The 22982-nt window shown below is 36.5% G+C and overlaps 1 protein-coding gene across 50 annotated transcripts in view; it reads right to left on the bottom strand.

Moving 5' to 3' along the window:
• Nucleotides 1-22982, bottom strand: part of arvcfb (ARVCF delta catenin family member b) — a 236940-nt gene that overhangs the window by 64149 nt on the left and 149809 nt on the right. For 32 of the 50 annotated variants that reach the window (XM_077240963.1, XM_077240957.1, XM_077240982.1 and 29 more), the window contains 3 exons: nt 8981-9133; nt 7943-7963; nt 1978-2597 (listed from right to left, as the gene is read on the bottom strand). In XM_077240963.1, the coding sequence (XP_077097078.1) occupies nt 1978-2597; nt 7943-7963; nt 8981-9133 (794 nt within the window). Of the gene's footprint in view, nt 1-1977; nt 2598-4904; nt 5016-7942; nt 7964-8980; nt 9134-22982 lie in introns of all 50 variants that reach the window. The other 18 variants (XM_077240979.1, XM_077240971.1, XM_077240970.1 and 15 more) reach the window with 2 other exon arrangements.

The following is a 22982-nucleotide window of genomic DNA, read 5'->3' as shown; positions in this document are numbered from 1 at the left end:
CTGCTCCATGACAATGAGATACCTTCAATAATACATTAAAAAATGTAATATAAACAATTCTTGCAAAAGGTGATTAGATGTATTTTCAAAGCATATACAGTTTACAAATCAGAAAGCTGTAAATATTTATTAATATAATACCAAACAATATGGTAACATCTAAAAACAACTCAAGAGTTATTTGTATTGGAATCAAACTACACTGGTTTAGCTTTGAGTTTGATTCACTAAAATAACTGACTCATTTGAATAATTTGTTCAGGAATTGGACTACATTGTTTGCGCTATATGTGTTTGATTCACTAGAAAGAACGACTCATCAGAATAATTTGTTTGGGAGTTTGACTGGTTGTGCTGCATGTCTGTGATTCACTAAAAAGAATTGTCTCGCAGGATATATTTTTTCCAGGAATCAGACTACACTGACAAAAATTGATTATTTTAGTATGGTATTCTGCCCGCATCAGAGGAAGAATACATGTGTGAAAACCATACCAACTGATTCTAAATAAGAACTCTATTCCACTCTTTTCTCTTTTCACAATTTTTCAGTCTCTTTGACCAAACTTCTAGATAAAAGATGGGATGTTTTTCCCTTTCTGCTAATATAAAGTGATGTTGTTTCAGCTTGAACACATAGAGGAAATGGTTCCTGGTGGTCTCCTGGGAGATTTCTGCCTGATGACCTATGGCTGCTCTGCTGTGGCACTGGTGGCAGGTGCAGGGAGGATCAGAACCATTAGAGATATGGCTGGATACGAGACGCCCCCTTTGTCTGGCAGTGTTCACCAGAGACTATTAATCACCCTGACAACAACAGCTCCACTGAGATAGAGAAAGAGAGATAAAGAAGAGACCTCGAATCTGGGTAACAAATTTAATGCACAGTAACGGTCTAATCCATGGAAACATGGCATTGGCAACCATCTCTATGCTAAATGTCGCAATTTTGTCTGTTTTATAATTGCACGATTCCAAACTGCAAGCAATAAGCTCCAATTAACATATTTGTTTTACACATTCATTACTGTGATTTTTGTCAACATCTGTTATTATGGGAATGCTAATGATGGATGCAAAATGCAAGGCTTTGGAATAAGAGGGGTGACATCTCTGCTAATTATACTATAATTCTGGATTTACACAAATACATTGTGGACTGAAAAACAGGAAGTGGCCTAAAAAGTTGTGTATGCAGTTTGTGACAGTGATTGCCTACAGTGTGTGTGTGTTTGTGTGTGTGTGTGTGTGTGTGCGTGTGTGTCTGTGTACCCTAATTAAAAATAAACTGTGTTTCTGCAATACATGCTCCCCGTCAAAACTGCTACAGCCCTGATATTGACTGGATAATTATGACAAGGAAAAAAAGTTTAAGATAACATCATCCTTTCCTTTTTTATCTCTCTGAAGATAGATTAAACTTTTAAAAAACTTTAATCGACCAGTAGGGAAATCAATCACTGCTAGCAAAACAATGAAGAAATGTATGCAATCTTTAGTTTCAACACTTCCATCCATCCATCCATCCATCAATCCATCAACCATCCAGTATCTTACTGTACCAGTTAAGGATAAACACTTTGATAGTGTCACTGTCTCATTCCACTTATCATGCCATTTTCAGTATCAGACAAAATAATAAAATATTAATATACATTTAAATGTATATTTAAAGATGAAATGTACATTTTATGTAAATTATATTAATAGAAAAACGAATAAAATAAAATATAATATAATACTGTTTATTTATTTGCATCTAGTTAGACTGTACTAATTAACAATATCTTGCCATTGAGATATAGCTCTGCTTAGCAATAACCTTCCATTATGTGAAAAAAGAACCTGCATCTATGTGCTTATCAAGGGCCGGAGCATTTGAATCCCTTCAATGGACAATCACATCAAAGCTGCTCACAATCCTTCAAAAAAGCCGCAGCACAAGCAAACAAACCAGATCAACGGCATGATTCTTACCTCACACGGGGGCCATTGCGTAGCGGCTCACGAACGGTACGTCCGGGCAGCGTGCGACGGTTAACCGTAGAATAATCAGGCTCTAGGTCGTACGCCTCTTCGTCGTCTGGGCCGAGACTGCGGCGGTCGTCTTCTAGGCCATAGGGTTCAGGCTGGAAGCGCTCAGGCTGAGAACGATTAAGATCCACGGTGCTACTTCCCATTGGGACTTGAGGCTGGGCCACATGGCCATAGTCTTCCTTGCGGATGGGGAGAGTGTAGCTGTTCTCCGGCCGGTATCCACCGGTGGGCATGTACGGCCGATAGGGCCTGTAGTTGACTCCGCGTGAAAGACTTCCGTAGTTTTCAGGCATGTCTCCATATCCATCGTGAAGGCCGTAATGGCGCAACTGACTGTCTGGAGTGTCATTGTAGGAGTCGCTGTAATTGTTGTAAGAGCGTGTCAGGGTGGAAGTGGCCTGGGGTGTGATGAAGCGCTCGCCGTTCTTCATGTAGCGCCGATCAATGGAGTCGGTGTAGCTACCCAGTGGAGATGAGCCCTCTGGAAGAGGAAGACCGTCGGGACCCATTGGCACCTGTCGAACCGTCCGTGTTGTCACTGTCTTGACCATCTTAGTGACCTAAGATGATGCAAAAATGCAACAGAATCAGTTTGTGTCAGAAGTGAAGGTTTGTGCTTTTTATGCAGAATGAGTCTAGAGTGAGTCGTTCCCTGTCTTAAATGCCTTATGCAGGGCATATATGTGATATTAGGGCCATTCAAAATGAAGCCATTATGTCAGATTGCTAAAATCATAGCAGCCAAAACAACCACAGGCATTTATGAGTGAAATGTAGCACACTGACTTAGTGGTCTAACATCAGCAGGGAAGTGGGTGTCACACTGTGAGCTGGCTGAGTAGCAGTAAAATGACTGAAGATCTTTTCCAGTCCCTTAAAATGCTTTGTGTTCATCAGTAATGAAACAGCTGGAACTGGAAATATATGGACACATTTCAACAACATTCTCAGTAGTCGTTACAAAGATTCTCATCATAAAGAAAACTTTGCTATCAGTTTAGTTTTCCTAGGACCAGCTTTATTTACTAGTTAAACTAAAAGACTAAGGGTATGTTTTGCTATAGAAAACATTTTAAATGCTACATTACTGTTACAGGAATTGACAGCTTGTCATCACTTGTCAACCTGAAGTTCTCTTCAGTTATAATCTTGGAAAACAAAATGAATAAATACATTTAAATACACTGCTGTTTAAAAGTCTGGGATCAGCAATGTATGTGAATATGATAAACCTTTTTACTAAACGAGGGACTTACTTTTAAACACACCCCTTTGAGGAAGTTTACAAAGGAAACCACTACCACATACAGTATGTTACCAAGAGAACAGTTTATACTGTATGACAACACTAAATCAATCAACATAAGAACTTCCACAAGACTACATGGGACCTAAATGATGTTCTAGTTCTCTGTGTCTATCACTGGGCATTGACGTCTTTATGACTCAACTTAAATAAATCACTATTCCCCTCTGAGTGTTAATCCAGTCCCTTATTCTACAAAAATGTCTGCCTGTCAAGAGGATGGAGTGCTGCTGCTCCTGAAGGTTCAACGCTGATACAGAAACCAATTTGCTGCTCAGTGAATTCTGCAGAGCAATTAATTGGCTATTTTGTTCATGGCTGTAAATTCATCTTGGAAATTAATGAGCTTGATAAAAATTAATCGTCATTGAAGATGAACCATGACTGCTTGAATTTGTGTGTGAGCCCTTACAAGCCACATGGCCAGTTGTCAGTGTGTAATATCTCAAGGGATGTGTCTATGTCTATAGAGGTCTGTTACCACAAAAAGATCAGTCACAAATATTACCTTTGTATACTTCGGTATGAGTTTTACCAATGGGGTACACAGCTATTTTGGTGAGCTGCTGTTGATTTTGACGAACAGATAGATAAGTAAATGCAGAAATCACCCCTATGTCAATCTAATTGGGGGAAGTCATCTGAACTGCGGTACTGTTTGCAAGTATGCATTTACACTCGATTGCATTATCCAACTGTTTTCATAAGGTGAATTACATATGTAGCTGTAAGACTGACTGTCTGCACTCCTACTGGTTGTTGCCAGTGTTGCTTCTTTGTTGCACCACCAATTGTCTCTGTTGCTCATGCCGTCCCAAATCGTCCCAACTTTAAGCTGCACCATCTCTACAAATCGCTGTCAGTGTGAACACTCCTTAACACCCACACATGAGGTTAACATCTATTATGTGAAAACATACACCAATCTCTTTTAAAGTTAACATCAAAATTTGCTTGAAAAAAAATTAATTGTTCTTATTGTGAATGATTAATGTGAATGTGATGTGCTGCCGCACATTGTTCCAATTATTTAAAAAATGAAAATATAACTACTTGTTCTTCTTCTGAAACAAATTTTCTTGCTTATTAAAATATGCTTGATTGTGTTTATTTAGTGAAAAACTGTGGAAGACATGCACATTTACTATAATCAATTTACATTTATTTATTTAAAACTTTTTTTTTTTTTTTACATAAAATTAATTACAAGCAGCATTTCATGTTGACTTTAAAAAGGTTATTGACATTGAATGTGAAACATGGGCAAGTTTAAGGGTAGAAGGACACTGAGGTTTTTATGTTAACTAAGCTTAACCACCAAGGCTACTGTTGCCTCTAATGAAAGGTGTCTATCTACTGCGAGGGCTGTTTATACTAATGTTTGCCTGTTAAAAGGTGCATGCAGGCGTCATGGCCATAGATTTTACAGTTCTATAAGGGTTTTATGATCTCCCTGGTATTTAGTTTTACAGACCGCTGCCACATCAGCTGTGAGTTACAGACACATTTAGTGAGATGAAAGACGGGAGGCAGAGACATGTGAACCAAAAGCACTCTTTACTGGTTTTGTTTCAGATGGTGTTGATGGAGGAATGGGAGTAGATGGTTTGGACTGGGTCAGGACCACTGGCTGGAAGGTTCGTCGTGTGATGGTTTTAACCACTTTGGTCACCTACAGTGAAAGTATGTCAGTTGAGGAGGCATTAGTCAGAAAAGGATATAGTAATAATGGAAATGTTAAGCCTTGTAAGAATGAAAGGAAAACAGTTAAATGAAAGCCTGTTTTAAAAAAACGTACTTTTCCCATGAAGCTTCGTTAATAGTCCAGAATATTCCAAAACTACAAACTGGGCCAAGTAATTAATTTCGATATGAATTATCTGGCTAAACAAGAAAACATGAGAATCCCATTGAGACAAAATATTTTTATTGTCTCATTTTGTCCGTCACAAAAGAGTAATTTCAGCATTTAATTGAATATTCTTCTAGCTGGACGATTTCCAAGAGAAGAAAACACAGAAGCAGAGAAAGACGCATACGAGAGAAACACATTATTTGATCTAATTCTTCTACAAGTAAACTGTTTTTTTCTTTAAACTAAAAGAATGGCAATAGTATTTCATTAATTTATGTTATTTATTTAATATTCAATATTCTTTCATTTATAATATTTTTCTTATTCTTTATAAATTATGTTTTGGATATTCATTTGATTATATACAATTTTAAGTAATCTTTGAGTCAGTGTGTAATTCTTCTAGTCTATAATCTACTCATTCTAATCTACTACTATAATCTATCTAGTTATAGAATCCCTGTCAATATGTATAAACATTTTCACTGTTCTAAAACAACCCTGCAAAGTTAATTTGTACACCAATGGATGTCCGCTGAAAATAAAGGCAGCAAAATGATGCCTTCATAAGCAGTATACAGGATGTCTACAGGTATGTCTGTATTCAATGTTTCAACATCCCGTCAACTAAAGTGCCTTCATCTAGTCAGTTTTTGTTCTGTAAGCACAGAATTATGGAGTTCATTTATGTTGCCTACGATATCCCACAATGCTGTGTATGCAATTCAATGTTGGAAAGAATAAAAATGGCATCTGATGAAGCATATGAATGAATCAATTCATCAATATCCATTTTTAAATATTTTTAAAATAATTCCATTCCTACTATGCTCCAATCAGGATTTTTGTAGCCGATACCGACTACTGATTTCTTGTCAGTATGATCGGCCAATACCGATCCCGATCATTCAACAGTGTTCGATTGATCTTGACACATCGTCCATCCATACCTACCATACTCGAGATCCTAATACAAATGTTTTGCAACGTTACAAAGCAGAATGTGGCGCAAAAGCTGGTCTAGTTTACATGCACGTCAGCGGCAACTTTTTTCGGTTTTAATTTGCGTTCAAATTGCGAAAGGTTTGTGAGGTCGGACAAATTTAGAGACTACCGATCGAGTCAGAGAATGTGATTATCGGCCAATACCGATCTATGGCAGATTGATCGGAGCATCCCTAATTTCTACTAAGATATAAGCGGTGCATTCGTAGTATTTCCTTTGGTATCTCTGGATGAATTTGTTTAAGAGCATTAGATAAGATGTTATGGTGCCAATTTTTTTTAGGAAGTACATTTATGTTGACTGTGAACATTAGTTTCAAACACATCCAGGAAGTAATAAAACGCTAGGATTTTGCCCTCGACCCAGAGCTATTTATCCTACACTGGGTGGAGGTGATGTATTTACGTGACTGTAAGCTTGTCTCCACAACCCCGATATCAGCTGAAACACACTTAAATGTTACAGAAGGACCCATTATCTGTGCACACATGCACCTCACACACTGTGATGTTATTACTTTGTGTGTCTAATGGTGAAAAACAGTGCAGCAGTAAGATCATTCTTTACCCTTCATTTCCTTACACTATGTATCTACAGTCATTTGTGTTACACTGTAGAACAGGGCCGTTTCTATGTGCACATTGGTTAATGCTTGTACATGCATATAGCTGTTTATTTTTGATATGTGATATGGGTTGTACACTTTACACGATCCTTTTCTCATGTACATGCCCTTTGCAGAATGAGTAATATGTTTAGCATTTTTAAAAAGTAAGAGAGAGCATAAGTTTTGCTGTTTAATTGTACTGCCTAGAAGAAGTGAGATAGAAGGAGTGGCAGATATTTTCTTCCATATTGTGACGTACATATGAGTGAAATGGATAATCGAAAAAGAAAACAAATGTAGGGCGAAAAATCGGTTCCATCTGTTATTGATTGGATGGAGGCAGATCTGAATGCGAGCTTGCAACTGATTGTAAGAATGGAATGGGGTTTAAGTGTGTTAAATAATTGGAGACTGGTTATGACATTTTGATTAAAAAAAATGAAAAAGGAATCGAATTAAACATACTTGGATGAATCAGTCGCAACAAAATCAATGTGATGCATTTAGAAAATAGATAGTGTGAATTTTATTTCATGCCGAGTGTGAATTGTATTTTGTATTTGTATTGTATTTGTACTTTTAAGTATAAAACTAAAAAACTAAAACAACACGAATCTTGTTCAAAAGTTTAAATACTCTGTGTGGCAAACTGAATTTCAACATCGAGCAACAGTAAGTTTACATATTGTATGTTTTTCCTGAATTCAAATTTAAAAATGCAATCCGAATGCAATGTTTATATGAACCTTAATCAAATCAAAAAACATATCGGTTTAGATCACATGTATTCCAAACAAAAGTTTTGCGCACAGCAACATTTACCATAGCATTATCATAGCAACGAGAAGCAGCAACAATAGGGATTGCCAAGCGGCATGTTTACATTTTGACATACCGCACCTAACAATATGCCAGAACAGCATAATTCGAAAGTTACTAACTTTGCTTACGATTACGAACAGGGGCGTAGCAGTAAAAGACGTTAAGAGGTGACCGCTCTGCCAACTGAAGCTTTATGCAGTGATTTCACACCAGTGCTGAGATGCTATGCATTGTCGAGCTTCAATGGGCACAAATAATGGTGACTGGCGTGTGTGAGAAAGCTTATGTGAGAGAGAGATTTTAACTCACCTTCATATTAGTCACATTGTCCTTTTATAAACAATAAAACAAAAGTAAAGGGGAATCAAGATTGTGTGGCTTACAAAAGTACAACATAAATGGTTTGATCTAAACAGAGCTACTGCTATTACTGTGTGCTAAATTTCTCTTTTGCATATTAGGAGCAAGATTTTCATAAATTGAATTCTTTCAACTTTCCAGCCTAGCCTATAGCAAAATGCTCTCTCGGGTTGAAAACATCTGTGCTGTGTGACTGGTAAAGAAGCACTAGTCGGTTAATCCCTTTGTCTCACCACTAAAGAGCTGATTGGCTAAACCCACTGACTACTGTAAACCACATCAACACCTCCCACTAATCTGGACACTAATTTTTACCAGAGGTGCTATTTTTAACTTAAACTTGTTAATTGATATAAAGCTGGACTAAAATAAAATGTAAATAATTAGATGAAAACGTAAACTTACAAAAACTTAATAAAGTTAGAAATTTTGCTTTGTCAACTAACTAAAATAAAATTAGTTGAATTGAAGAAATAAAACTACTAAAACTGAAATAAAACCATTTTAAACTAAATAGAAATATTTAAAAAAGACAAAATAAAAATGGCAAAAAACATAAAACTACTACAACTTACTTAAATTGAAAAAATACAACTAAACGTAACTTCAAAATATTTATAAACACTATAATAGTATATAATATTAAAAGAACACATTTTAAAACAAAATACAGATTTTTTTAAATGTAAAAATATCAACAAGAATAGTTATTTCTTCTATAATTCCACATTTTACAATGCATGATATATACAGTAATTTCTGATATTAAATAAGACTACTTTTTTAAAAAATTGGTAAATATCAAACAGCTCTTAGAGGGAGATTTTTGCCTGATAAACTTGAGGTAATGTAAATAAAATATAAATGCAAGTTGCTGTAAATAAATGTAAATGTACTGTGAGATGCTGTAAGCATAAATGAGCATTTGCATAGCTAATAATAACATTATATGTAAACAAAGATATTTCTAAAATGTGGCAGGAGTACCTTTGTCTCTGTTCGGCGTGTAGTTCCATCCTCTGAGGTAACCACAGAAACACGAGAGGTGGGTGTGCCGGGGTCTTCCTCTATAGTTACAGTCTCCTCCACAACCTCCTGGGGCTCCTGCATCATGGATGTCTGGTTACTGGGGCTCTGCTCCTGTGGGACAAGCAGAAGGTGGGGGTTCAAGGTCAAATGTCACTCCTGTGGGATTAGCTGGGCATTCAAGAAAACCTTTTTACAGATTTAAATTATAGATGAGGGAATATTTTAATTTTGGTAATCCTTTCTACATGTAAGAAAGCAAATATGACTCACTCACTAACTTTACCCCTAACCCAAACCTTTTAGTGACGTCCGTCTCAAAACAAAAGCAACATATTTTGTATGTAATTAAACTTTTGGAACTTAAACAAGTAATACTTCTGGTTGTTATATATGATAACATATACATACATACACATACACATACATACACACAGCCACACACACACACACACACACACACACACACACACACACACACACACACACACACACACACACACACACACACACACACACACACACACACACACACACACACACACAGACACAGACACACACACACACACACACACACACACACACACACATATATATTCAAGCCAAAAATGATTCAGACGCCAGATAATTTTTGTAATTTTTTTTTACTAGTGGGTGCAGGACACTATAGTTTATTTATGTAAGTGAGGATAGCAAAATAAAGTAAACTGTGCCATATTATAACCAAAAATTCTTCATTCAGTGGACTACCAGTAAAATTCATAAAAAAATTAAGACCAAAAATTGTTCAGACACTTTGACCTAACCATGTTTTGCTTAAGTGTTTTTTCTTTAATTGCTAATGCGACCTTTTTACACCACATACTGAACAAAACTAAATTTTATATATTTTTTATTATTATCTAATTGTGTACTTAAATTTAACAGCTGACAGCTATTAGACATAATTAATTTCTGAGACAGTCTAATAGAAGGATGGCCAAAAACAGTTAAATATCAACTGATTTGATAAACTGTAATGAGTAAGGTGTAGTAAGGTGTCTAAATAAATTTAGGTTTGACTGTATGTATGTGCAGATAGATAGATAGATAGATGATAGATAGATAGATAGATAGATAGATAGATAGATAGATAGATAGATAGATAGATAGATAGATAGATAGATAGATAGATAGATAGATAGATAGATAGATAGATAGATAGATAGATAGATAGATAGATAGATAGATAGATAGATAGATAGATAGATAGATAGACAGACGTTGGTTCAAAATAACATTTATTTGAAATAGAAATCTAGACTTGTCACCTGTTTTTAAAATTTAAGCCATGAAATAATAAAGGTTTTTTATATATTTTTAAAAACTAATATTCGAGTGCCTTGGATTGTTTTTTTCTTATGAGTGAAATCTTTTGTAATATAAATATAAATAGAACTCTTTATGTAAAAGTCTTCACTGTCAGTTGTGTATGTGTACACAACATGTACTGTATTATACAGCAAAAACAGAATTATATTGAAAACGCTGGAGAGTTGAATCTTCAGGGACATGGTACAATAATAAAAGAAAAAAAATTGCAGACCCCTTTTTGCACAAAAAAAAGAAATAGAACACCCCTGAGACCTTGTGTTATCAGACAAGGTAAATAAACAACAAACAAACAATCAAAATTCCTGGAGCTAAAGGACTTTTAAAAGAAAATATGAAGCAAAGGTGGTTGAGACAAAAGGCAAATTTCTGTAAATGACACAGAAAAAAACAACAGCAAACATTGAGGGTACAATAAATCTGGGGAGAACTGTGTGTGTGTGTGTGTGTGTGTGTGTGTGTGTGTGTGTGTGTGTGTGTGTGTGTGTGTGTGTGTGTGTGTGTGTGTGTGTGTGTGTGTGTGTGTGTGTGTGTGTGTGTGTGTGTGTTGGCAGCAGCACAGGATGGCTGATGAGGGATGATGCCAGAGGTAGCGATTTGTTTTCCATCCATCTTTGAAGGCATTAACGAGGAGGCAGTTTTTCATTGATTAGCATAGCGGAAGGCTTCAAAGTCTGTGGCAGGCCAAATTGATCCGTAGCCCATCTCACTAATCATTGACTTCTAGCCTTTCATGTGTCAGTATCATTCCTCTGCGTTGGCAGTTCGAGCGGCTGCCTGTCCAACCTCAAAACTACATTCTTCTAAGAAACTGAAGTCAAAAGAAACTTTTTCTTCCTTCTGGAGTGATTTCGTTTTAATTGTTCCATTAATTGGTCTAAGACAGGGGTGTCAGTATAAGTCAATTGACTGAAACCGATGATTGATGAGGATAAAAACATCTTATCTGAAGTGCCTCACTCCTAATAGCTGAGTGCCACATGGATTATGCAGGCGTACCACACAGAAACAACGCTTTGATTAACTTTCTGACAGCCAAGAAGCAAGCTTGAGCAGAATTCAATATGAGAAAGTAATGATACTTTTAAAGAGCCTATTAGCACCCCCGTGAAAGCACAGATAAATATGCCTCATTTCAACATGATTTTTTAAAATGGGAATCATGGCATAACATGAGGAATGGACACTAAATGGGTCTGTTTCTAAATGGCATTATGTTAATAGGAATTGAAACTGGGTCTTGGTTCTTCACATATGTTGGTTGCACCTCATGGTCATTTCTTGGCAGCTCGAAGCGATCTATAAATATATCTTTGTATGTAATTACAAAATCTATATTAAAATTTAGTTTAGTTGTCAGACTAATAAATTCTTAATTATTTTATACAATTCTTGTAAATGTCCATTATTTGTAAATCATTCACATTAAAATTTACAAAATTTTGTATTAAAATCCATTAAGGGATAGTTTCCATACTGAAGGACAGCTGTGAAAAGCTGTGAAGACTAACATAAATTCCAATGTTGTTAAAGACAAACATCTAAAAACTAAAGAAAACAGTAAAAAAAAAAAAAAAGTAAAAAAAAAAAAGAAAGATTTGTCTCCGGGGACATTATTGGTTGAATTATCATGAAACAGAGGCTACATCAAAGGTCGTCTCATAAAAGTCTCCGCTCGAGGAGGATACTCTTGGGAGAAGCTTCAGAGAGGCCAATGATCACTTTGTAGGAGCTACAGAGTTCAGAAGCTCAGTAGAAAAGTGTTTAAGACAAATAGGAGTTAAAAGATGTTTACGGGAAATAAATTACTTCTCTATTGCATCCAAAGTAAAAAAGCACCAGATATTGTACATCGTTGTCCTGTTGTCCACTGAAAACATGAAGAAAATGTATCATGAATATAAAAATATACACAGTTTTTTTCATAGTCTATAACAAACTGCCGGTGAAAAATACTTAACTATTATTAAAGATGCATACATTCTCTGAAATTAAGTCTTGGCATCTTATGAGGTTTTGCTTCTAAACTAAACTGTCCTTGTTTTTAAGTATGTTCAGATATTTGTGCTGGAAAACAAGATCCCCATGCTGAATTTTTTTCTTTTTTTCTTTTCTTTTTTTTTACATTTTTTACAAATCCTTAAAACTACTGATAGATATTATTTGTTCTACTACAAAAGTTCCTCACATTTGAACCTCAAGATCAGCACAGCACTGGCCCTTCGCCAAACCCTTAGAGAAATATACAGAAACAAAATGAGATCTGTCGGAGAGCTGGAGCCAGATCTAGTTTATTTACATTATAAAAATAAACAACTGACCATGACATCACCTTTCAGGATACACACAGTATGCAAAACACCAGCCATCCATGAAGTTTGTTTTCCCAGATAAAATTACCTTGAAATGATGGGGCATGAACCCATAAAAAAATCCTACAGCACGTTTATTGTGCAAATAAGGTCTCCCCAGTCAGCCGGACAGAGATATAGCTCAAAGTCAGGGTGAGGATTTTGCCACCAACCTGAGCATCATTCAGTGGTGTCTTTATCACGGATGATCCGCGCCGCATGGGGGAAATCTGCTGCCACAGATAACTATTACACAGGTGTACTCCTGAACCCTGCAGCACGTTTGTGTGTTTATGCGAGTGTGCTAGCATATAGCATGTCTCACAGAATTGAGACGGGAGTTTCTGGGCAACCCTACGGGCTTCAGAAAATGATTTAAGACGTTCTAATTTTAGAAAGAAAGGAACACATACAATTCCTTTCTTCCAGACAAAGACAGTAAACTGACGATAGTTAGGGCATGTCTAATACATTAACCAAAGATTTCTTTACACTTCTGTCGAAGTTATACATGTAGTAAATACTTTAACAAACAACTCTCTGTGCATTGAGAACAGATTAAAAGCTGTGGGAGAGTCAGGCGTGCCTTAGCAAAATGAACTTTGTTAAGGAAAAAAGTTAGAGAAAGAACAAGAGCGTAGTTCACCAAGAGTTTCACCAAGGCCTTTTACATCACGTTTCAAAACCTCTTGTGTTGAATCTGCACATAATTAATGGTTTGGTAATTGCACAGAATGGTTTCTTATGCAAAATAAATGCTAGGTGGGTTTTGATTTCACCTTTTTCCCTGTAAGGAGCGACGGTGACGTGTGTGAGGTGTGTCTTCCATAATGGCAAATTGAGACAGAGCTGGAGAAGATACGGTCAGCAATTTAGAAAAAACTATTGGCAATTAAAAAGCTTCTGAGTAGCGGAGATACTTGGCTATCAGGCCTGCTCCTGATCCACACTGGATAAAAAGACCACCCGTCTGTAAAGCTGAGAGATCAACATTTGTGCTCTCCACACTTCACACCTCAAACACAACAACCATTTAAAGCCTTTCGAATTTTGTTCTAAGGGTGTATTTTTTTCACCTTTGAAGGATAATCTACATATATAAAGAGTGAAGATCATAATGTCATACTGCTCTTACTATTGCTCCACTATTTAGTAAGCATATTTAGTACATTAGTACAAAAATTGTACCTTTAGCTTGTCACTGGGGCAAAATCCTCAAAGGTACCTCTGTACCTGATCTACTCCTTAAAGGATTAGTTCACCCAAAAATGAAAATTATACCATAATTCACCCTCAAGCCATCCTAGGTGTATATGACTTTCTTCTTTCAGTGAAAAGTTTTTGTAAGAAAAATATGAATAATAATAACTTTATAAATTGTAATCACTAGCTTTCAGTAAAGCCTATCCGCACGTCCACGAGAGAGTCGAGTTCCGGCGTATGACCTAGGATGTAGGAGTAGCATAAGCTTAGGTGAGAATAGATGCCTCTCGCAGTACAAAAAAATAGGGCTGGGCAAAAAACTCAAGCTCCTCTGACATTTCTCTTTGAAAATTCACATTAAACACTTCTAATTCGTGACAATCCTCTGCGCTTCCGCGTTCGTCAATATGTCATATGTCGGGTCAGTGTTCACTCTATGGCCGGAACTCAACTCGCGTACGGCTGTTACTGGAAGTCATTGATTTTAGTTTATAAAGTTATAAATATGAATATTTTTCTTCCAAAAATGCCTTGCTTCGCTTCAGAAGGGCTTTATTAACCCCATGGAGTCGTATGGATTACTTTAATGATGGATGGATGTGCTTTTTTGGCTTCAAAATTTGTTACTATTCACTCCCCTTATGAAGCTTGGAAGTGCCCGGATATTTTTTTAATATAACTCCTATTGTGTTTGTCTGAAGGAAGAAAGTCATATACACCTATGGCTTGAGGGTAAGTAAATTATGGGATAATTTTCATTTTTGGGTGAACTAACCCTTTAAGGTAGCAATATGCACCCTTTATTTGGTCACAAAGGTGTACCTTTAAAGGGTTAGTTCACCCAAAAATGAAAATTCTGTCAGTATTTACTCACCCTCATGTTGTTCCAACCCCGTAAGACCTTCGTTCATCTTCGGAACACGAATTAAGATATTTTTGATGAAATCTGAGAGCTGGATCACTCCTACATACTAGTCCATATGCTTCTTCAGGGATTGAAACTTGCCAGCCCCGAAAGTCGTTATTTTTGTTTGTTTTTGCGCACTAAAAATATTTTTGTCGCTTGATAAACTTAAGATTGAGCCACAGTAGTCACTTGGACTATTTTAACGATGTCTTTAATAACTTTTCGGCGCTGGCAAGTTTCAATCCCTGAAGAAGCCTATGGACTAGTATGGAGGAGTGATCCATCTCTCAGATTTCATCAAAAATATCTTAATTCGTGTTCCGAAGATGAACGAAGGTCTTACGGGGTTGGAACAACATGAGGGTGAGTAAATACTGACAGAATTTTCATTTTTGGGTGAACTAACCCTTTAAGGGTTCTGCCTCAGAGAGCAGCTAAAAGTAAAACAATTGTCCCTGATAGTGTGCATACAGAAAACGTGCATACTGTACCCAGTATGCATAATATACACCACAGCAATAGTAAAAGTCTGAAGTAATACACACAAAAAAATATTCCAGCCTTTAGATTAATTTGTCTCCAATTACTCTTTCCTATTTCACTACTGTTTAACCAACTATTAAAAAAAAAAAAACAGCAGGCTGAGGCTGTATACACTGCAGAGTATATGCAGTATCCAGAGAGAAGCAAGATAGCATTCCATTCCAGCAATACTCTGAATGAATAGTGTCTCTGATTTTCTTTCGATTCATTTGTGTCTGATTAATAGCTTCATAACCATTTGAAAACTGAACAAAACATAATCAACTAGCTTAATATCACTCCGGAGAAGGTCTGCAAGATACAGAGAAGATTAGTTTTCGCACCTCCACTTTGTTCATTACAGTTGCCATGCATCAGCCTCGCCGTCAGTAATGCATCGTACTCTGGCTAACAGGATTTCAGTCAGGCCTCACGGCAGCAATCATGGGTAGGATCTTACACAGTTAATCCATTTGCCAAGAGCGATTGTATAACCTTGGGTCACAAGAGTTTCCCATCAACTTGCTTCTTTTCCCGCATCCATCTTCATGACCGAGAGTCACACCCGCCATGCCAGGATGTGACAGCAAGCGGGAATTAGCTTTCATTTCACTGCGCTGTACTTGTGGAAAATTGAGCAAATAAATCAAACAATTTAAAAAACAAATAACTGAGAAGAGGGCACACGGATCTCCTCTTTATGACTGCCCGGGGAAGTTGAGTGGAAGTAAAATGGATGGAGAGTAATTGGATGGAGGGGACATGATGAGTGACAAGAAAGAAGCTGAAGATTTGAGTCTGTTTCTCAAGACAAAGGCCCAAACCAATGGACAGATACGTCCCAATGGGGCGGGAAGAGGGGAAGGGAGGGGTCGGCCTGAACATTCCACAGAGAGTTGCAGATAACGGATGGTCAAATGCATTTAGAGACGACGGCTGGCAGATTAACTTAACTAAAAAAGGGATGGAAGGACGAGGGATGAAAGAGAAAAGGCGAGGAATAGAGGCTAGCGCCCTGTAATGGCTCTGCTAATCTCTTTGTCCTCCTGAGTGATCCAGTGCCAAATCTCTGTCCTCTCATCGTCTACGAACACGGGGGCCTCATTTTAGACATTCCTCACTCATTGGCCGCATCCGTTTCTATAACATCAGCTTTGAGAAGCCATTCTCTTTCTCCACTGGTGCTCTTGGTCACCCCTTTTGTTCCAGATTCCCAGGTCTAAACAACAACGAAACAAAACGAAAACGGCAAATCTCAAAAAACCTCAAGAACACCATTCTCTCTCTCTCTCTCTCAAAAAAAAATTAAGAATAAAATAGTATTTACTCAGTGAAGCACAACTTTTCTGACACAAGTTTTCAAGCTTTGTTTGAATAATTAATAAAAATACATGATCTATGTGTATTCCATTAACCCCCCACCAGTCTCGCTAGATGAAAAATATTTTTCTGACGGTAATTTTGAACATCTGGAAAGAATTAGTCACGTATCCAAGTTACACCCTTCTGAAAGATTTCTGGCATGGCGTGGCTTTACAGCGGGGCTTGAAAAAGCACACAGTTGCCCGCACTCTCACACTTTCACTCATATAATTCAGCTTACGGTCAGCGCTCCCTTTCTGGAATGCAACCCTGACAACACAGTCAGAGCATATATGAATCCTGTTTTCCTATAAAACTAGGTAAACACAGTAGAAAGAAAACAGCATTCAAAAACAAAAAGGAACCTAAACATTTCCAACTGTACAATACAAAAACAGGAGTTTGCGATTAGTTGAAAACCTGTTGAAAAACAGCACTGTGTTAAGCATAACATGATACATGATAATAAAAAAATCAAAATCATTAGTCAGCAGGCTTATCAAATAATGGATGTTAGGTGAATCTGTTGTAAATAAAATAAAATAAATTCAATTAATTTTAAACAAACAAACAAACAAACAAATAAATATGTAGAATTTAGGTCAAAACAGATAATCAAAACAGCACTTTTTGTTAAGATGTTGGCAGGATAATCAGTTAGTATGCTAGTGGTATGCAATGCTAGAGTGTAAATTTGTTAGCCTGTTGGCTAAATAAAAAAATTGAAAGACAAATGTATAATTTGACCATTTATAGTTTATAGCGATTGTTGAAATGGCACATTTTCTTGTAGTTCAGCATAATTCGCCATTTCACTGTAAAATAAGCGCAATAAAAACAAAAGCTTAAATTTAAAAAATATAAAAATTTGTATATATATATATATATATATATATATATATATATATATATATATATATATATATATATATATGTTTTGCTGTGATTTAATTATGAGATTTTGGTCATATTGCCCATCCTTAGTAATCATGTTATTAAAGCTAGATAGTACACCATTAGGCTAGTCTAGCTAGATATCTAATAGCCTAACAATTTTGAAAATATATTATTATTACTACATTTCTGGGCAAGGCTGTGCAGCACACTCAACATGCCCCTTTCCAAGTCTGAAAACAATTGTCCATAGGTAGTTTTAAAAGTTAAAATGTATCAACATAATAAACAATATAATACATAATATAGTAAAGGTGGTAAGCTTATTATATATAAAAATGTCACATTTCTGGAAATTAACACCACAAAATCTGTTATTTTCATCTCAAAAAAGAAGAAAAAAAAGAAATTAAAAAGAAAAGTGAAATTAATTCAACAAAGGTTAATAGATAATTTATTAAAAATTTCAACCTACAGAATAACTTTGCTTTGATGACACCGGGTTATGGGAGGTGCAATGACCTTGTGGGAGTTGTTTGTTTTACTAGAGGATGCCAAAAAGAGGGAGTAATACACAGTAGCACTGCATGAAATGGGTGAAGCAACTTCAGGCTATTGCTATTGAAGGGTTTTGGAGGGCAAAGGCCCATATGGAAGTACATCAACAACAGCACGCACCGCAAATACTGTTTTCTGGCTGCGAGTCAGCAATGTGGTCTCTCCTGGGAAAGGCACTGGGAACCTTTGCCAAGAGATCAGTTCATGCAGGATCTCTGGGCTGCGGCCATGGGCAGGGCAGGAAAGACATGTGTTTGACTTCCCCCTGTCACTGCTCTGGTTTGCTGCTTCTGCCACTGAAGGTCCAGCTGTTAACAGATCAAATATCAGGCCTAGGGACCAGCCTGCCTCTGAAGCACAACACTGAAATACAGTCAGTCAGAGGGCTGGATAGCGGCGGTGGGCTGTCATGGAAATTTTAACAGTCTGGAATGAGTGATTGCGCCGTTCTCACTTTCTGTCTATCACATCCTTATCTTGTCCTAATGCGCAGCCACTCAGAAGTGATTAAATCAGCGATAGACTTTATGATTGCGTGTGTGTGTGTGTGTGTGTGTGTATGTGTGTGTGAGCAAGTAGTCACAAAGTCACACCAGTGAGCGAGCTGCCTCTATAGCACATGCTTCAGGAAGAGGAAGGGCATGTTGTCATGGAAGCCCTTGTTGATTTACAGCATGGGTTATATTGTGCAGTGAGATAAAGGCTGTGTAATATATCCAGTGACTTAAGGCGCAGTGCATGAGAGACGTACAGACAAAGCCTTGGGCTCAATGCAATCTATCCTGCTCCTCGACCTGTTTAATGTGGTTATATTCTTCACAATTCTATATTTATGAAGCCTTATGCATCAAATACATAGATTTATAACGAACAGCCATTGTGAACTGGTGTTGTAGTCATCCATCTCATTGCAAAAACATTACTTGCGCATTTCAAGAGGCTCTCAGCACCTGAACTATATATTCACAAATGCTAAAAGAGACTGGCATTTCATGGCCCATTGACTAATGCATTGCAGCACTGTTCCATGTATGCATGCAGTGCACGGCAGAAGCGTTCGGGAACACATCTAGGATCTTGATGCACCATCTGCACGGTACGGCGTCACGGAGACGGTCCTGTGAAATCAAGGAGAGGTCGGATGATCCATTAGAAACCCAGCCGGTCCTGTCTGTGCCGCCAAAATGGTGTGGCTATTCATACCTCATGTGAAAGGCCCATCTGTAAGCAATATTCTCTTAAGATCCATATGAGCCCTAAAAGCACAAGCTACATAAAGAAACTGGATCTGATCCTTGGGGCTTTGGAGGCAGCGTAGGAGAAAAGCTCATCAGCATCGTATTGTTGCTTGTATATTATGATACAAGACATTTTAGGTATCTTTCAGCATTCTAATGAGTGCGTTTATTAAACACACTGCTTATTTTGAATAAATTGATCAATATAAATGCCTTGAATTCAAAGTATCTTGCTCTTTCTCTGAAATATACTCTTTGGAAAAACTGTAATATAGAAATATATTAAGAAAAAAATATTCATTATACTAAATTTATTTGTATAACTTTTTCCGGTGTGAACTGTGCATCTTTCAAAAGGTAAGAGCCTTCTAAAGTGGGTTTTATAGTGTCCATCAAATAGAGAAAAAATGTGAGAAGAAAAAGGCAAAAAGCAGAGGGACGAGTTATAAAGAGATACACAGAGGGAAAAAGAAAAGAAAACAGAAAAAGAGTGATACTGGGGCATCATTAGTTCTAATGTATTCCAGCTCACTGCCATTCAATTTCAGCAGCCCACTACGAAGGTGTGTTTGATTAGCGGCAGATTGGATTTTGATTTCTGGAATATTGCCTCCTAATTGCCTGTTTGGATTTCTAATCATAGACTAATGGCACACAACAAAAGAGCTTGTGGATAATAAACCAATAGCTGAAGCGGAGCTAATTCATTCCTCCTACTCTATATGGAGAAAGACTGCTCTTTCATTAAGCAAAAACAAAGGGCATTATTGTGCGTGACTTGCTTTTATAACAATCAACGAGTCTCTGACAAGTACTGCACAAACCGTGACCTGTAAAACATGGTCTTTATGAAAGTATCATTGAATCTAGTTTCATCATAAATGATCACTTTAGCCGCAGCTCACAGAAGTTACAGAACGATTACCAAACACTTCTGTAACAAGCCAGAAATGTGCCAAAGAGACTCCCGAGGCAACAATCGTCTCTGTAAAATCAAAACCAAATCTATAATTGAAGCTGAGGTGAGATAGACCAGTTTTGCTAGTATAGTCGTACGATCTCTAAATATCTAATGGAGCTTTGAGCACTGAGGCTTCTCCTATGACTATCATTAAGCATAAAAAACAATATTATTCAATATTAAATATAATAAATGTAAATGATTAACTGAAAAACTCAATTTTACAGTAGTATTATTTAATTGTGTGACTAGACAATGTGCTGTCTGTGTGAAAAAAATCCTAATAATTGCATATCAACACTATGTTCTGAATAGAACATTACAAAATGTGCAAATCAAATTTTATTCAGAAAATGCAAAAATTTAAAAACATGATGCACTGATTTGAATTATGTTTAGGGTCAGAACAGGAGATATCACAGATGCCCACAGCCAGTCGGATGTCAAACCCTCATTAATACAGGAAGAAAGAGGCAGTACTGAGAGAGATGACTTGTTTTGGTGAGTGTGTCTGCGTGCATCCATGTCTGTGTCATGTCCAGAGATATCCAGCATGCTCCATCTAATTACAGTTGGATTCCTGGAAGAGAGTGACCCAAACAGCTCATCCACACAGCTGCCAAAATCACTATAGTTTCACTTCAACACCTCTCCATTCATCAGCCAAGTAACATGAAAACATCCAACTTCTGATTCTCCCTTTTTTTTTTAATTACCAAATCCTAGCTTCCGAAGCCGTAGCACTTAAGAATCAATCATTACTGAAATACCAGCACATTAAACCAAAACAGTCTGAAATATGCTTACACTACCATTCAAAAGTTTGGGTCCAGTACGATTTTTTCTTTTAAATCAGCAATTGCACACTCAATTGTTTAAAAGATAAATTATAGTAAAGACTTTTATTTTTCTATTTAAAAATCAATGCTGTTCTTTTGAACTTTTTATTCATCAAAGAATCCTAAAAAACTATTTATCACAGTTTCCACAAAAATATAAAAAGTAGAACAACTGTTTTTAACATTGATAATAATGTTTCTTGAGTACCAAATCAGCATTAGAATGATTTCTGAAAGATCATGTAACACTGGAGACTGAAGTACTGATGATGAAAATTCAGCTTTGCACCACAGAAATAAATAGAAAACAAATTGTAATAGTATTTCACAATATTGTTTTTTGATTAAAACATGCAGCACAGGCATAATTGGTGAGCATAAGAGAAAAATCACAACATTTTGAACAGTAGTGTAAATTCATAGTGCTGTTGCTGGAGCTTTGGTGTAAACCCAGAAAGACTAAGAGCATTGTATCAGTCCAGGAAGGAAATACTAAGAAACTCTCAAGGCTTTCTGTCCTAACAGCCTGGAATTCAGCTCCACCCCTGCTGAAGAGGAAGTCAGTTAATCTCAGTGTAATGAGAGTGTAAATTATAAACAAAATGACTCACTATAGGATAGTCACAACAAACATTTGAACAGCTTTGATGAACTACCGCTAGAATTATACATCTATGTTGACATCTATGTCGGGAAATGGGAATGTGATGACTAATTCAGGAAGGTGGTTAGAGAGTTGAGTCATTAGTAATTTATCTGTCTGACAAGTCTTTTTTTAAATAGTGAATGAGGTAAGAGCAGGCTGGCAGATCTGCAGCACGTTTTTGGCAGAATTAAAGGACTGCTACTGTACATCACCACTGCAGACAATCCTAACTGAACTACATAAAACTACTTAACGCAGTAAATCTATTTTGATATATTTTAAAATGTCATTTAATCCTGTGATGATCCTTCGGAAATCATTCTAATTTGCTGATTTGGTGTAAAACATTTCTTAATATTATCAATGTTGAAAACTAAAGAAAAGGATTTTTTGATGAATAGAAAGTTCAGAAGAACAGCATTTATTTAAAGTAGTTTTTTGGTAATAATGTATAAGACGTTACTGTCACTTTTGATCAATTTAATGCATTTTGTTTCTGTTTCTGCAATTTATTTAATTAATATGAAGACAGCTATACTTTTCATGTATGAAGACCCATTTATTCCATGTGAAAAACAGTATGTGTGACATCATAAAGACATTCTTTTATATCATAACTACATGCTTTTCAAAATGAAATAATTGTGAAAAATAAATATACATAATAAAAATATAAAAATACAGTAAGTGGCTTTTTATATTGTTGTCATTGTATTAAAACCAAAATAATATAGTAGATCATACAGCTTTGAAATGACATGAGGATGAGTAAATGATGAGATTGGGATTATTTTTTCCCTCACATTTTTGACTGAACTTTTGCTTTAATAACCCGAATGGGCTGGAGTCCAAATTAAAGCCGCAAATCCAATCTATGTGCAAATCAGGTTTGAGGCCCTCTCTAATTTTCTTTGAAATGTACAGCCAACACAATTTTGACCTTCTCTAAAACTTTTGTCTGTTCAGGACACATATGGCATCATACACTAAACAGAATAGAGAAAGGATTATATAAACGATGGACTAGAGAGGTCAAAGTAGAGAAGGTTCCTATAACCCTGCAGACTAGTTTTGAGATACAGCACTGCAAAACAATCTCGCTCAGCGTTTC

This window comes from Siphateles boraxobius, unplaced genomic scaffold, assembly GCF_051911475.1.
Source record: "Siphateles boraxobius isolate OS27281-9 unplaced genomic scaffold, OSU_SipBor_1 24, whole genome shotgun sequence".
Classification (NCBI taxonomy): domain Eukaryota; kingdom Metazoa; phylum Chordata; class Actinopteri; order Cypriniformes; family Leuciscidae; genus Siphateles; species Siphateles boraxobius.
Note: the sequence above shows the minus strand (reverse complement) of the source record. Positions and strands in the feature narration are given on the sequence as shown.